Source organism: Dasypus novemcinctus, chromosome Y (assembly GCF_030445035.2).
Source record: "Dasypus novemcinctus isolate mDasNov1 chromosome Y, mDasNov1.1.hap2, whole genome shotgun sequence".
NCBI classification, from domain to species: domain Eukaryota; kingdom Metazoa; phylum Chordata; class Mammalia; order Cingulata; family Dasypodidae; genus Dasypus; species Dasypus novemcinctus.
In genome coordinates, this window is record NC_092216.1 from 30,235,219 (window position 1) to 30,252,716 (window position 17,498).

General features: G+C 43.7%; 1 protein-coding gene across 1 annotated transcript; it reads right to left on the bottom strand.

Moving 5' to 3' along the window:
• Window positions 1-13,317: 13,317 nt before the first annotated feature.
• Window positions 13,318-15,930, bottom strand: LOC139438373 (testis-specific Y-encoded protein 2-like). Its single transcript, XM_071213440.1, has 4 exons — window positions 15,323-15,930; window positions 14,307-14,384; window positions 14,070-14,178; window positions 13,318-13,971 (listed from the first exon to the last, which is right to left on the bottom strand). Exons 1-4 carry the CDS (start codon window positions 15,875-15,877, stop codon window positions 13,619-13,621), a joined length of 1,095 nt encoding a protein of 364 aa, XP_071069541.1. The 5' UTR covers window positions 15,878-15,930; the 3' UTR covers window positions 13,318-13,618.
• Between the last annotated feature and the right edge of the window lie 1,568 nt (window positions 15,931-17,498).

Genomic DNA, 17,498 nt, shown 5'->3' on the forward strand with positions numbered 1-17,498 from the left:
AGACTTCATTTACCAGTGAATAGTATAGCCTGTGTAGAGCACTTTACTTACCCCTAATGGCACTTTCATTGACGATGATATAAGAAAAGCAGTCCTTTTGAACATAGGAGAAAAGAGAGGCTTATAAGCCGAATTAATTTTGCAGAAATGCAAAGTACCAAACAGGAAACTAGGCACTGAGATATTAGGTGGTTTGATACCAAAGCACAATTTCATCATGCCTGTTCTGCCTGGCAATCTCTACACTTCTACTATGAATTTGGCAACATTTGTCATTTTTAATTCTTGTTACTGAGCACCACACCACCAGGGCATCTGCAGCACAAGTATATGCCATCCATTTGTCAAAAACCCAATTGCCATGTGTGTTAGTAACTATGATACAGACAATGCAGAGTGAACATATTCATCCTCACAAAACATATCCTGGGAGGCTGCTCAGAGTCTGCCGCTGAACTCGTCTAATCCATTGGGCTCTTCTGACATAGACCACATCCACAACAGTCCAACTTTCAGGGTGATAAGCTTGGAGGCTCATGATGTAACAGTCCAGCACAATGGGAAAGTGAGAGGTTGAGAAAGAATTCCATCCCCACTTCTCTTTCATTTGCATACTGTTTCCAATGTCCTGTGGAAGGTCTCTGACTCCACAGTGCTAAGGGAAGGTCTGAGAACCCAGGGTAAAGAGTTGAGGTGATCTTGGGTGGCCAGCCTGGTCTCAAATGGAAAAGGAAGGGTGTGGTGTGCCATTCTCTCAATTAAAGTTCTTGGTGATATCTGTGTTCCTAAACAATACCTCCAATTAACTTGTGGATTGGAGGTATGACTCTACCAGCAGTGATGACGGTAACAATCCAAGTAGGTAACAATGCTCAAGGAAGTATCCAATGAGAGAGAGTTCCTGGGAGCAGTTGCATTACCCCTTCTGCATTGGAGATGGAGGAGAGGGGTGTGAAATCAGAAAGTAAAGGAAATATTTATTGAGATCTGCTTTGTTCTTTTCATATTTCAGTAAGATCATGGTAAGAGATCCTATAATGTCATGGTCAGGAAGACATGAACAAAGTGATTGCCTTCTTAGAGGGAAAAGGTGGACAGTCTTCCCTACATTTAGAGTAGGTGAGGACTGGAAAAGGGATTGTGGAGATCTTAGACCAAACTTAGATAGTAAAGGTGAAGCAATCAAGGCCCAAGGAATGCAATGTTGTGATAATTACAAAATTATATGCTGAGATAAGGTCATAACCAGGCATGAACAATACTTCAAGCTCTCCCCTCAACCCTAACATTTTCCTTTTCTTTTACAAGGATGCCCCATCACGGTTACTGCCATGGTACATTCAGAAGCATTCTTCATCAAGTCAGATGATTCAGACACAGGGATGACAATCTGCATGTAATTCATGTCTTCTGTCTTTTTTCATCTATTCCTGCTCATAAACTTCTCTTTTTACCTCTCCCATCTTTCTCCTCTTTTTATGATATTCATCTTGAAGGATTTGACCTCATCTAGGAAGTTGAGGTCATGGGTTTGAGAAGGTTTATAACAACTTTCTACATCCTTTTCAACTGCTGTTTTAGCATTCCATCATTTCCAAACCTACTATGCAGCATGCACAATCTCAAGTAAACCAGAATGTAACAGGATGGGAGTTGGGCTGGAAGTCAGGTGCCTTGGGCCACTCTTTCAGAGCGCACTTATGAACTTGGTTCTGGGCTAGACTCTCCCCTCACAGGTATGTTCCTGCAAATGGTATCTCTGGACAAGCAAGTTTTTTCTGTTCCTTACAGCTTACTACACTGTTTGAGGTGAAGGAGGAGTCTCTTTTCATAATTTCTCTTTTCCTGGAATACCCAGAAGGCACTGAAGAAATGAAAAGACAGGAAGAAGAGGAAAAGGAAATGTGAATGTGGAGTGAATAGGATGAAAAGGGAAGGGAATTAAGTTACACACATTACATTTCTTTCCTAACTTTCTCTTTGGCACTTCAGGAAAATCAGTAAAACTAAGGAGAACATTGGCATTGCCACAAACGAGGGTGAACATGGAGGTGGAGACAAGAATTGGCTGATCAAAAATAAGCACAGGCAAGTAGAGTATATCCTCACAACCTCTTCTCAGGGAACAAAACCTCATTTCATACAAGCCACAGCCTCCAAATGCTCCTTAATTTGCAAGAGAGGGCACTAGCCCCTTTTAAGCCTTATGTGCACTCACACTGCATTTTTTGTGAAGATCACCCCTGGATTAGTTCAACACCTCAACCCTCCTGAAGTGAAGTTTGCACTCATAATCCATTTACAGTCAACAAAAGCCTCTCCTACTTATTAATGAGAATGGTGAACAGGGTGGAGTGAACCTAAATGCCACCAATTCAGGTCTCTGGCAAAAGGGTGAATTAGGGTGTCTTAGTTTTCCAGGGCTGCTTTAATCAATACTGGTAACCAGCTAACTCAAACAGAGGAATTGATTGTCTCACAGTTTGAGATTAGAAGTCCAAAATCATGGTTTAGGCTGCACTGTACTTTCTCTGAAGGTCGTGGCAGCTTGCCATAACTGAACCTCTGCCTCCATCTCTTGGCCATCTGCCTCCTATCTCCTGTGTCTGAATGTGCCTAATTTTCTTCTTATAAGGTCTCCAGTCATATTAGATTAAGGCCCCCCTGATTAAAGTTGGACTCACATTCATTAGTATGATCTTTGGCATTCTTAGAAATTAGTTCACATTTGTAAGAGCGGAGGTTAGGATAAAAACATGACTTTATGGGCAGGCCTGATTCAATCCATAATAAGGACAACGGCACTCTGGGGTCCCTCGCAGGCAGGTAGGGTAGGTATTCAAGGCCAGTTTCCCTCTTAGGGGGAAACTTAAGTCCTGACTGGCAGTTGCCCAAGCCCTGAGGGTTCTCAGCCTCTTTAGGGGTCTGTTCAGATCCCTGGTCAGCTCATGCCACCTTTCCTCAAGCTGTGGTTCTTGAGAAGTTTTTTATGTACATATAATTCATACAAACCTGAAAGAATGGTCAATGAAGAGCTCACATGGGATGAGTGAAATGGGTAGAACTGCAAGTTACTTATGTTCCTTGTGTTTATTTTTTACTTTCATAATTAATTAAAGATAAATATAATGCTTACAGCATCTTGTTAAAAGGAGTGTCTTCTGTAATGTTTTCATGTTGGAATATACCAGTGTAAGAAAACTTATATTTTTAGTACTAGAGCCTAGCTGTTTTTTAACTGGAAAGCACAGGTAAGATAAACAACCCATTTAAAAAATGGAAAAAGATTTAAACAGACACTTCTCCAAAGAAGAAATACAAATGGCTAAAAAGGACATGAAAAAATGCTCCAAGTCTCTAGCTATCAGGGAAATGCAAATCAAAACTACAATGAGATAACATCTTACTCACATAAGATTGGCAGCTATGAAAAAAAAACAGAAGAATACAAATGCTGGAGAGGATGTGAAGAAATAGGAACTTTCATCCACTGCTGGTGGGAATGCAGAAGGATCCAACCATTTTGGAGGACAGTTTGGCAGTTTCTCAAAAAACTAACCATAGATTTGCCATATGATCCAGCAATACCACTGCTGGGTATATACCCAGCAGAACTGAAGGCAGGGAAACAAACGGATATATGCACACCAATGTTCATAGTAGCATTGTTCACTATCGCCAAAAGTTGGACTCAACCCAAATGCCCATTAACAGATGAGTGGATCAATAAAATGTGGTATATACATACAGTGGAATATTACTCGGCTGTAAGAACAAATACACTACAAATACACGTGATAACATGGATGAATCTTGAGAACCTTATGTTGAGTGAAGCAACCCAGGCATTGAAGGACAAATACTACATGACCTCAATGATATGAAATAAGTAAGCTGCCTCAGAGCTACAGACTGGAAGATTGGCTTACAGAAAATCGGGGGGTGGAGGAAGAATGTGAGCTGATGTCTGCAGAGGTGGAATCTATGATGAGCCGGCGGTAAGTATGAGCACAAAGAAGAGATAAAATGGGGGCAAGCGGTTGCCTTTGGGTGGGGCTTTGTGGGTTTGAGGGGGGCTGGGGATGGGCAGATGGGTAATACTGCCCAAAAAATTGGGGGGAGGGAGGGGCAACATATGAACATAGGAGAGTGTCAGGTGTTCATTGAGAGTAAAATGCTGAAAACTGTATAAAAATATAATTAGGAGGGTTACCTGTTTAGGATGCTCGGAGGGGATGGTCTGACGCGAGACGGACTCCTGGGAGTGCCCGAGTGCTCATTTTGCCAGGGTGCATTGTACCATTGGGTAGAGACCCAAGCAGTGCGAGTGGGGGTGGGCCCACATCCTGGGGAGGACTAATGCCATCAAATAAAGGGAACTGTATCTCTTGAGAGAAAAGGTGGATCCCAGGGCATTAGGGCAGTTGAGCAAGTCAGGCCCTTAACACTGTAGCAAGTATCTCTGGATGTGGCTCCTCGGGAAATGGAGATTGGCTGTGGCTGTGGGCCCCAAGGGGAGGGGAAAATGGATGTTGAATGGATGGAACCACAGGTAAATGTAGGGGCAAGAGAGGAGTTTCACGAGAGTACACAAAGATGGATATAAAATATGTAATATTACACCAAAAACATATAGGGGACGACAGACTAATAATGTAAACCATAATGTAAAACATAGGATAACTTAAAAATTTCGAAAAATGTATAGCCTAAAGTGTGGACCACAATGTAAGCACACGTCACCTTGTTTGAAAGCTATTGTCTTGGAGTCTGTACATTAGTTTCAGTAAACATGATATGAATAAGTTAAAAGATTATCGCTGTGGAAGGGAAAAGGTTTTATGGTGGGAGTACTGTATATTGTATGTATGAATTACTGTGATCCAGGGTTCTTTCAAGAGAAGCTCAATAATTAGGAAAAAAGAAAAGAAAAAGATAGGATGTAGGATTTTTCCAAATCAATATGTATTCTATTTCTAACCTTTAAACTCATCGCTATATTCCATTTTACTAGTAAGGAAACCTGACATTATATTGGGCTTCACTTTTCAGGAAGTTTTTTTTATCACAGAATGGGTCAACAATGGCAGTGGAGGAATACTGGTATGGGATGTTGTTGACAGGCGATATATGGTTGACAGGGAATTATACAGGGCATGTGTCCAGGGTGCATGGAAATGTTTGGATATATTCAAACAGCTGGGGGGTACTGGGTTACTGGCTGTGGGGGGGGGGCTCTGTCATGGTCCCTAGGGGAGCAGCAGCAGTCCCCCAGGTGCAACGGTAAGGACCAGGAAGGAATGAGGTTCCAACAGTGAGCCCCTGATACTAATGACTATGCTTGTGAGCCTATACACCTGAAATAAGAACAAGGCCTAGAGCAACACTGTGCCTAAGAGTTCCCTCCTGACAGCCTCCGTGTTACTCAAATGTGGCCAGTCTCAAAGCCAAACTCAGCATGTAAATGCAATGCCTTCCCCCCAGCGTGGGACATGACACCCGGGGATGAGCCTCCCTGGCACCAAGGGATCACTACCAAGTACCACCTGACGACGTAACTAGAAAATGACCTTGAATTAAAGGTCCAACGTGGATCAACAGAATATCCCTGTCTACATATAATAACAGGAGTTTAAAATGCTGTTTGACCCAAAGTAAGGGGGAAATGGAAAGGACAAGTGAGTTCATATGGCTATGAGTCTCTAAAAAAGAGTCTGGAGGTTGTCAGAAGGATTGCCCTTATGCACACCTGAGCAGAGTCTCAGAGACAGATAAAGTAGATACAACCCCAGGTATTGGTCCTTTTGAGGACTAAAGAGACCCACAGGTTCTATGGTCATGGCAGATGGGGTTCACTGCCATGTCAGATGGCCCTTCTTAGGAGCTGGTATTTCTGCATGATGGAGCTGGACTCAGAGGGGATGTCTTTTCATAAGCCTTTCATGCTACCTTACTGGAATTGTAGTTGGTGCTGGGGCTTAAGATATATGTAGGGGTTTTGAATCTCTGGACTGAAAATATGATAGCCAGGCCCTGAGCCTCAACAGACTTCAGCTCCTACACTCTGATTTATTGGACTTACTCCACTCAGCTAACATGGAGTTGAAGAATGTCAGCCACCACACCATGGAGCCTAGAGTGCCTACAATTGAAAGCAGGAGGATTGTATCCAATATCCATGTGGAATCTAAACCCCCTCTTGACATAGTTGTGGAATCGAGTCAACCAAGCCAAGGTCCACAGGAAGGAGGAATACAGTAAGGATTAGAGTGGACTTAATGATATCCTATTCATGAACTACTGTGGTTAATAATCGAGAAAATGTGGCATTGGTGTGGGAAAAGTGGCCATGGTGGCTTGCTGGGTGCGGGGAATGGGAGGAAGAGATGAGATGTGGAAGCATTTTCGGGACTTGGAGTTGCCCTGGGTGGTGCCCCAGGGACAATTGCCGGACATTGTATGTCCTTCCATGGCCCACTTGATGGAACGTGGGAGAGTGTGGGCTATTGTGTGGAGCACAGGCCATGAGGTGCAGCGATGGCCAGAGATGTTCTCACCAGATGCAATGGATGTGTCATGATGATGGGGGAGAGTGTTACTGTGGGGGGAGTGGTGGGGTGGGGGCAGTGGGGGTGAATGGGGACTTCATCTTTTTTGAATGTAATATTTTTTTAAACAATGAATAAATTGAGTAGAATTTGAGGGAAAAAAAACAGAAAAACTAAACAATATTATTCTTCATTAAAAAGACCGTGTGTTCATTTGATGCTACCTGATGCTTCAGGTGAGGTCCTATGCCCTCTTTCATTGCCCTTTCTCTGTATATCCTTATTCACTTTCTCTTTCCTCTGTTATTTGCACAGGATGTCACAGAGAATCATAAGGAAATTGAGGATAGTTATTTATTAAAGGAATAAGTCAAACTTCAGGGAGCAATTCCAACGAATTGCTTTATTTCTGCTTTGGGTATTACAAAACACTTAAGAACGTGCAATGTAAACCATTATCCATTTGGTGCAGCAGTGCTCCAAAATGTATTAACAAGTGCAATGAATGTCCCATGATGATGTAAGAGGTTGTGGATTTGGGAGGAGTGGGGTGAGGCAGGCGGGGCATATGTGGGGACCTCTTATATTTTTTGAATTTAATATTTAAAATAAAATCAAAGGAGAGAGAGAGAGAGAGAGAGAGAGAAAAGAACCTACTTATGGTCCACTATAAAAGTGGCCCCTCGGGGGAACCTTGCTATTAGATACAGCCTTCAAATTCTTTCCCTGAATAACAACAAAAACATTTATTCATTCTTCTGAAAGCCACTCTCTTTTCTCATATCCTAAGAGGGCAGGGGAGAAATTGGTTATCTCAATGATTTCCAGGAAGTACTCTGCTATTAATCAGTTTGAAATTCTGTCTTTAGTAGCCATGCCCACCCTAAAGTATTTCTTCTAGCTTCCAGAGTGTTGAATAAAAAATCCCATGAAAATATCTCGGTAAAAGGAGAGAAAAGAAATAGTTCCAGAAAAAAAAGCAAAATTGGTCCGCTGAAGACACAGAAAGGGTCACAAAACAGTAATGGTCAGACAGAGATAGCTTGAACTTAACCATGTAGACAGAGACAGTTATGGAAATAACAGCGTACAAATCTAGATAGGCAACAATGAAAGACGTCAGAGAAAAAGCTATGCATATTACCAGGAAAGGAGATTAAAAACTCACACTTGTAAAGAGAGAAATACAAGTAGAACTGATCACAGGGACTTTAAAAGGAGAATAACAAAATATCCTGTCATGAGGGGAAATGACTCAGAGATTGAGACCTAATACTCAAAACAGAACAGTGACCTGTGATTTCAGAGGACCATGGGGTGCAGATTTTACAAAAAGAATAAGTAGGTACTTCCATTGACAAAGATAAAACTTTGGGGCTAATGATAAAGTGCTGCATAGGAAGCTGGATTCCACCCAAGTCTAAATTTTGTGATCCAGGAAGGAATCAATAAGCTCTCAACAGCCAATGGCCCTCAAGGAAACAATCCAAACTGGAGAGATTCCTTACCTGGATCCAGGCAGTATTCCCCTCACTTACTACCAGGGCAGATCTAGCCATGCATCAAATAGCTGGCAGGAGATTTTAAGCAGTCAGAGGATCCAGGCCCAACCTCTCCTTTTCTTAAATCCTTGGCCAGACCAAAAAAGCTTTATACCCAGCTGAAGGATTACTGGAATATAGTTCCCTTTGCCAATGCCCAGAAGTCCTAGGAACTGGCATGCAGGAGCTGCAAGGATTCCCTTCAAGTTTCACTCGTGGAGGTGGGAAGGTCTGCTTCAATCCAGTTATGGGGTGATTGTGTCATCAGCAGTCAGACCAGGACAAAACTTCATCTCTAAAGCCTTAGCTGCCTTTCCTCATGAAGGAGAAAAACTGCCATAGAGTTTCAAATCCACAAATGAAGTGATGGCTAATGCGTATTGGAAAGAAGGGGGGAGGATTCCTGAACACTATCCAATCTTCATCCTTGATAGAGCTGATGTGTTGCTCATTTTGTGACACTTTTGTGTCTGTCATTTTCTAAGTATAGTAGGGAGCCATGTAAAATGAAAGATTTCCTCAAAGTTAGGATACATCAGACGAAGGAAGGACTTGGAGAAGTCCAGCCTGGCTGATGAAGAGCAGTAAATAAGGGGTTACAAGGGGCCTCACCCTCAATGGTCCTAGATATATCTTCTAGGATAATATATGGTCGTGGCCTAAATCCTTTGTGGTGGGGGGGTGGACAGCATGGCACTTTGGGTGGACAACATGGCACTCTTGCCACAAAGCAAGAGAGTGCTTTTATACTACGTTTATGTTCAGATAGGGAGGGCATATGTATGGAAAGCATGATTTTAAAATGTAGTGCTCTGGACAGATAATCGAGGACTGGACACTGACAATATTTCTCAACAGGGCAGAAGTTACACTTTAAGAATAATTACACAAAATGAGCATTTTCAATGTTTGTCAGTAGGGCTGATGTCACATCTTTACAGTCATTACATATGAGGTCAACTGATACAAAAGTGTCAAGCAGTTCAAAGATCAGGTTATTCTTAGTTTCTGGGAGAGAAGTCTAAGCATACATATTTAACCTGTCAGTCATGAGCTCACAAAGAGTTATTTCTCAAGGCTTGCTGTGGAACAACTATAAAGTGAAAGGCTACTGTGACTAGAAGGGGAAAGAATTGAAGGTTTGTGGGAAAATGCAAAGCCATATGTGATAGAGTCATCTATCATATCACATATGATTTTGGACAAAAGATTCAAGGTTGTTAGAAGAGGGCTAAAAACAAAGTGATTACATTTAGGGTCATCATGGAAGGAGTGTACATGGGTAGTCTGACACTTGTTTATCACCAGCATGAACATTTAGCTCTCATTGCCTCCGACTATATCCATGTTGCACTAAAAATGAAATTCAAAGAAAGGAATGCAATCACCTGCACTTTTAATTCTGAGAAATGTTTCCTTCTTGCAGTTCTGATTTTCCTGTACTCACCAGATTCAGAAACCCAGGAAAATCTGAACCTTCCACATGCAAGTTTCCTTTTCCCAAAGCTCCTGTGAATACATTTCACATCAAGTCCCAGAACTCTAACTTTGAAGAGTGGTCCTGACAGGGTGGCTGGTAATCATTGCAAAGGGTTCTTACATTCAGAAATTCTTTGGTGAATGTTTTCTTCAGTGATGAACTAAAATTTAAGATATCTTTCATCCTATTTGGAAGGATGGAACATTTTGCTAATGGATGGTGATGATGGTAGCACAAACCTGTGAATGTTATTAACACCCAAGTACATATAGAGAAATATTTGAATGCTACTAAAAGGGAAATGTTATGACTCCCAGGGATGAGCCTTATTGGCACTGAGAGTTTTTGACCAAACACCCAACAACCAAATATGGTTGTGGAAATAGACCATGACCAAAATGAGGGAGCATTAAATATTTTTTTATGCCCAAAAGACTTCAAAATGAGCAGAGAGCTCATCCCAGACATTATGTCACGGTGGAAAACTCAAGTGTCAGATGAATGGAATAGGCAAATAATAAAATATTATTCAGTCATAAAAAGGAATAAAGTTCTTAAGCCATGACACAAATGAATCTTCAGAACTTTGTACCGAATTAAACAACACACAAAAAGATGAATACTGTTGATTACCCATTAGGAAGAATCTGAAAAAATTCAGAGATGGAAAGTAGAAGGCTGGGAAACAACAATGGAGAGTTAGGTTTAAAAGAAAAAATGTTTAATTTATGAAAAAAATTAGATAATGAGTGCAGATTCTCTGGGGGAATTCACTAATTACCACACTAAACAAAACTTCAAATAAAAGCCCTACGGACATCTCTCCACTATAGGCAAAGCACACGGCTGCATGAAATGCACACCCGTTCAGCTGGCCCTATACAGGAATTCCCTATGTGTGATTCTCCTCTCCCTTTTATTTCCATCTATAATTTTCACAACCATCAAATATATGCCTTAGAGATGTAAATCTGCAAACTGTTCATATGACAATTGAGCCCTCAATCCCAGGAGAGTAGTGGCCAACACTTACTCTCCAGCTCTTCAGACTTGTCCAGACAACTAACAAAATCATGATGGTGGGCCAGTCCATCCCCCAAGCAGGGAGAATCTATAGTTACATGCAAAACAGTTAATCATTGACTTAGGTAGACGTATTGTTATTGTAGTTATTTTCACATGGTAACAAATGTAGTTATTTTCATGTGGAACTTTTAGCATTGATAAAAAGACAGTGACTACCAGAGTTTTAGAGGGAGAAGGAATGATAAGCACGGCATTGGAATTATCCTGTATGTTACTGCAATGACAGACACATGGCATTATATGTTTGCCAAACCCTATATGGTGTAAAGTGCAAAAGTCACAATATAAACCTTGATTAGTAGCAGTGCTTCTATTTGGTTCATCAAGTCTAACAAATATCCATCATTAATGAATGGTATTAGTAATGGGAAAATGTGTATGAGGGTGGGTATAGGTAATATAAGAATCCCCTATACTTTTTTTAAAAAATTAACTTAATTTTTAAAATAATTTTATTTTCTTTTAAATGTTACATTAAAAAAATATGAGGTTCCCATATACCCCCCACCCCGGCCAAGCCACCCCTCCCCCATTAACAAACTCTTCCATCATTGTGGCACATCCACTGCACCCAGCGAATACATTCTGAGGAACCGCTGCAGCACGTGCACAGTGGTCCACACTGTAGCCCACTCTCCCCGAGTCCACCCAGTGGGCCACGACAGGACACACAACGTCCAGCATCCATCCCTGTAACACCACATAGGACAACGACAAATCCTGAAAATGCCCCCACACCAGATCTCTTCTTCCCTCTCCCAAGCGTCGGCAGCCACCATGGCCACCCTCTCCACATCACTACTACAATTTCTTCCCTTACTAATCACAATTGTTCCACCAGAACACCAGTTAAATCCACTCTAACCTCTACTCTACTCCTCCATCTTGTGGACCTGGGATGGAAATGTGCAGTCCCCCTCTTCATCAAGAGGAGGTTTAGATTCCACATGGATGATGGATGCAATTCTCCTGCTTGAAGCAGTTCTTCAAGCATTCTTGGCTCCCTGGTGTGGTGGTTGACCCTTTTCATCTCCCTTTCAGCTGGTCAGGGTAAGTCCAAAAAACCAGAGAGTAGGAGCTACAAGTCTGCTGAGACCCAGGGCCTGGCCATCACATGGACAGTTCAGAGATCCAGGTCTCCTGAGTGTACGCCAACTGAAACGCCAACCACAGGTTGGGTAAAAATGACAGAAGAGGCATGTGTAGAAAGGTTATATCTGAGTCCAACTCTATCACACTCAGGAACACAAATCCAAAGTAGGGCCAATGGACATGGCCCTGGACACCAGAGCCATCTGCTCTGACCATAGAACTTGTGGGTCACTGCATCCCTCAGGAGAACCAGCACCTGGGTTTCCATCTACCTTGGCTGTCTCCGGTACCCTGCTGAGGCATGCATAAGCATCACCCCTTGATGACCTCCTGACTCTTTTTTGGAAACTCTTAGCTGTATAAACTCACCTGTCTTTTCCATTTCCCCCTTTTAATCCAAGTCAAAATGCAGTTTTTAAAAACTGATATTACATGTATCCCCTATACTTTTGATGTAACTTTTCTGTGAGTTAAAACTTCTCTAAAGTTTATAATGATTTTTAAAATGGAAATATTAGATTGTATGTTTGGTAACAGAATAAACTTTTAAATCTGTAGAACTATGCTATACAAACAATAAACACCAAGTTAAACCATGGAATATAGTTAATATTATGATTATTAAATTGTGCTCTCACCAGTTGTAATAAGCATTCCACACTGATGTAAGGTGTTATTAGGGTGGTATATGGGAGTTCTATATTTTATGCATGATTTCACTGTAAACCCAGAACTTTCCTAATTAAAAAAAGCAACCTCTAGCAACTAGTCTCTACTCCTTGTCCTTCTCAGTGCATCTACTAGTAGAAAAAACTGTGCCCTCATTTAGAAACCCAAAAACATAATACATACTATCCAGGCTCAGTCCTTTTCCCTGGACCCTTCTCTCCAAACTAGGAATTTCCTGGGGAAGATTAAGTAGCCCCAAATAAGGAGTTCTATCTATTGCATCTACTCCAATAATCATATAACTACACACAAAGACAGATATACTTGTTTGTGTTTATTTCTAACAATTATCACTCCAGTGTCTCCCTCTTTTATTACCCAGTGCTTCATTTCTCTCTGGCCCAGGAGAAGCATCTTGACATTTCATGTTTCTGAAGTAGCTTTTTATGCCTTGTGATAATTTACATAAACTTTGATGCTCTATCATTTCCATACTAAAAGCTCCAAGAGCCCTGAAACATGAATACATAGAAAAGTATACAGATAAATATATATATATATATATATATATATAGAGAGAGAGATATGTAGATATCTCTCTCTCTCTCAACATATAAACACATTAAAGGCTGTAGTTTTTCTGGGCAGTATTAAGTTAATTCCTACAGGTCCTGTACTGGAGACATCCTTCATCATTTGTGATTTATTAAACTTTCTCCCCCATGAGTTCAAAAAATGTTTCCATATAATCCCTGCACTGCCTATATTATCTGTATTGCTGTGGGAGGGGTCAGGAGGCAGACATGACAATTAAAAGACTGATTATATGAATAGAAAAGTGATGGAACACTCTAGTGAGTAATTCCAAAGAGATGCGTAGTCATTTTTGGAGAAGGTGGTTATAAAGCCTTAGGGTGAGCCAAACCTTAATGTAGGAGTTTGACTGTGGAAATGAAGCCCATGGAATGATGTTTCAGGGAAATGGAGCTAATGATTTAGCCTTCCATCCATTTGAGTGGCCTGGGCTGGTCATGCGCCTTTATTAGGCTTAAACTTCCCCATCCAGAACCTGTTTTGAAACAGTTCTTCAATGTTCCTGTCTCACAATGACTCCCTGCCTGACCTGGGGTGCATAAAGTCTTACTCTTAACCTCAGTTCCTCCACCACAGAAATGAATTTCCCAGCAAGTGACCACTGCATTTCAGTGCCCCCTGCCCATTATCCTCTCCATTCTCTGTGCTGGTCCCTTCCTCCCTTGGGTAGTACTGCAGGGGATTGGGCCACAGGTCCTCATTGATGATCTGATAGAGGAAACAGGTAGGGTTAGCCAGGGTAAGAAGCTCATTCCCCAAGCAGATAGGGGCAGGTCAACAAAGGCCACTTCTGATGATTCCCAGAGTTGCCCCACCTCAGCAATTCTGTTATACACTGCAAAGTTGTGGTCGGAGAACCAGTTGAAGAAGTTAAGGTTATCATTGTGATGCCTGTGACGGGAGGCCTGGCGTCCATAATCCCGGAACCACTGGACTGGAGTGGAATGAGAGGCCCTATATCCTGTAGAAAGAGGAAAATGTCATCCAGGGACTGGATCCTTTCGGTTTAAGGCCCACCCCTACCATCTGCCATGATCCACCTGGAAAGCCATCTCTTACCAGTGATGTTAATGTCATACTCCTTAATGATTACTTCTTTCTGGAAATACGGGTTTCTCCTAAAGAAAAATGTGATCTTGCAGTGGTTCTTGGCTTGGCTGTTCTCCACCTGCCATGACGACATGGAGTAGACATGTACAATCTCTTCCTAGAAGACCCCTGCCTGTTTCCATGGATGAATTATTTCCCCTTGCCGGCCCCCACCCAGCTCTAGCACCTCAGTCTTCCCTGCCTCACCTCCAGATTGGTCATGTAGTTAAGCATGTCTTCATCTTGGTCAGTGATCATGGCTGATATCTGGGGATGGTTCAGAATCTGCATTGAGTCAAGGAGCCTTCAAAGCTAGGAATGAAACGGTTAAAAGCAGGCAAAGCATATCTGGTAAACAACCAACATAAGGCAGGACATCTACCAGATAATCTGCCATTGTAGAGCTCTTTCTCAATCGCCATCCTTCACCAGTGGTTGCTTAGGCTCTACGGTCCTCTCGGTTTTCTGTGGCTGTCTGTACTTACATATGGACTGTTTGTTTCTAAGGAGCTCTTGATCCCTCTCTTTCCTATGTGCCCTCCTGTCTCTTCTGCCCTGATACTTCTTGGGTCTGGATGTGTGTTCTCTGGGCTCTCAGTGAGGAAGAGGAGATGTTCACATAAGGCTATGGCCTGAAAAATGTCCTCTGGTTTAACATGAGCTACATGGCTCTGTTTGGAGCTCTGCTGGCATCACACAGTACAAGGAGATGGCATATATATTTGGAGGAACAGCGCATGCAGTGAAGATGGTGCCAAGCAAGGGACAGCAGCTGTAGCGCAAAGGAAATCACTGTTTGGAAAATGTGGTGTTTGGCAAGGAAATAGTGGCAGTGACAACACAGCACATACATGACAGGATGGGAGTTTGTACAACATCCGGTCGGTTATTTTCCACGAAAAAGTGTGCTACACGTACCTGCTGTGTGTGAAAGTTTCTTTATGCTGTTTTTAATGCTGCATACAGATCTCCACACATACGTAAACACCCACGAAGTTTCCCCACATTACGCATAAGCCCAAAGGTTTCAGGCACCTTTTGCCTAGGATTTGCGTGAGTGTGGTTCAAGAAAGGCCGTTGTCTCATCCCTGGGCCCGTTGGTTCCCAACTGTACCCACCCCAGCTGTGAGTAACCCCTCGCCAACTGGCAGTGCCCTCTCTAACCACCATTTCCCTAGGTGAATCCCATGGAGGCCACCACGTGTGAGCAATAGGAAGGATACGGCTTTGACCCAGAAACCAGGAATACCCTGGATGACGGCTTTTCTGTTGTCCATGTGTTTTTTGCGCCTCTGCCACAGGGTACGCTTCAGCCGAAAGAAGGCCCTGCTGGCTTCGGCATTCACTGGCTCCAGATCTAACTGAAGGGCTAACAGCTGCTCCAAGGAGGGTCGGGTACTGGTGGGTCCACGTTCTGGCCGTGCCTGCCTGTTTTGCTTCCGCCTCTCCGCTAGTTTCTCCTCTCGCTCCTCCTCTACTACTATAACCGCCACCTCCAGTATATTCTCCACTACCACATCCTTCCCCACCTCTGCCTCGTCTTTCTTTCCCCGGATCTCGGTTGCCTGGAAGGCTACCTCCCCACATACCGGGGCCTCCCCCGACTCCTTCCCTCCAGCTGGGGCCTGTGCCTCCGGCCCTGCCCTGCAGCTCTGTGGGGACCGCTCGCCGGCAGGCCCCAGCGACTCTCCTACCAGAGGGCCGCTTGCCAGGCCAACGAGGTGTTCTGAGCGTGCCTGGGGAGCCGGGCCTTCGCCAGGACCCGCTTCACTCGCCATGTGGCCCGGGCCGGTGCAGGGAAAGACCCCGCACACGCTCTCCCCAGGCCACGCCCGCGGGTACAGCAGCGCCCCCTAGATACGCGGGTGGGCCCCGGCAGCCTGTGGCGTTGGAGACGTCCTGGGCGCATGCGCAGCGTTTGGTGACGGCACGACGGCCAGTGACGGGGAAAGCCGCGCTTTCCACGCCCCACGCCGCTCCCCCCCCCCACCCCCACCCCTCCGGCGGCGCAGAGCCCTGGCCCCTCCCGCTCCTGCCCTTCCCCGCTCCTGCCCCGCCCTCACACTGGGCTGGAGCAAAGCCTGCGCCTGCAACCCGCAGCCCAGCCTTCGAGGGAGCGAGTCTGCAGGGCGCTGCTCACCTCCAGCAGGCTGGTGGGGAACGTGCGTGGCGCTCAGTGAAGGTCAGGTCAGGGCCCGCGCGGGGACCCCGGCTGGTTCTGGGGCGGAATTTCCTAAGCCATGGAGGCAGACCCCGCCATACAGGATCTGGCTGCCCGCAGCGATTATCCCGCCCACAAAACCTAAGCGGAGCCGGGAAAACTGCGCCCTGGCAGCCGAGCACCGCTGCCCGGAAAGGCGCCCTGTTCTGCCCCTAAGTTTCATTTTGGGGGCGCTAGGCCGCCTACCTGAAACACCTTCGCTCCTACGCAGGGAGGATGGCAAGAGGGGAAAAAAAGCCTTTCCCAACCTAGAGGAAGGTGGGACTTAATCTCGATCCCATCCGATTATGAACGTGCATGATAGAGGGGCTCCTTCATCACGGTGTGTGGACTTACTCACAGGTCCGTGACTTCCTGGAAGTCGTTCTTCTGGAGCGTCTGTTCTTCTTTTCCATACTTACCGTCTTTCCTTATTATTTTTCCTTTTGAGGTACATATCTTGTAAGGCTTACTAATAAAATACTTTCTTTCTCCCAAGAGAGTATTTCCCTCCCTTCCCGTGGTCGGGAAGTAAACGTATTTCCTTCCATGTGATGAAGCAGAAGCCGTGCTAAAATTCAAATTTGATGTTACTGCTGCCAAGATTTATTGATCTTGCAAATATTTAAAGATATTAATAGATAGTATGTGGGGAAGTCGTTGTAAATATAAAATTTTTAGGTCTTCTGAATACTGTGACAGTCAATTTAAGACTTATGCACCAACGTTTTTCAAGATCAAAATGATTATTTTAAAATTAAGAAAATTTCATAAAAATTCAAATATTAGTTAACAGAAATCTGATGTCACTGTTTAAGCAGCTTTCTCCTTGGCCTCTTCCAGCCAAGGCATGAGGGCCAGATTTAATGCAGGGTTTGCCTTTGCTGCACCAATAGGAACCACAAGTGTGGGCGCACAGTGTACAGCCTTGAGACCGGTGAGGCTTATCTGTCTCCGCTTGCCTTCAGATTTTCATCCAGGCAGACTGCATAACGGCCACCAGAAGGAAACTTTGGGAAGAGCTTAGGGCTTAGGCTCAATACGCTCTAGAAGCAATTTGTGTAATATACTTTATCCACACTATGAAACATCTTTCAATTTTTCTTTTTATCTTTGTAATGTCCACATCTTTAATGTTTATTAATGTAAAACACTATCACTTTTGAGCTAGTTAACTAGTGGACAAAGAAAGTGAAAAA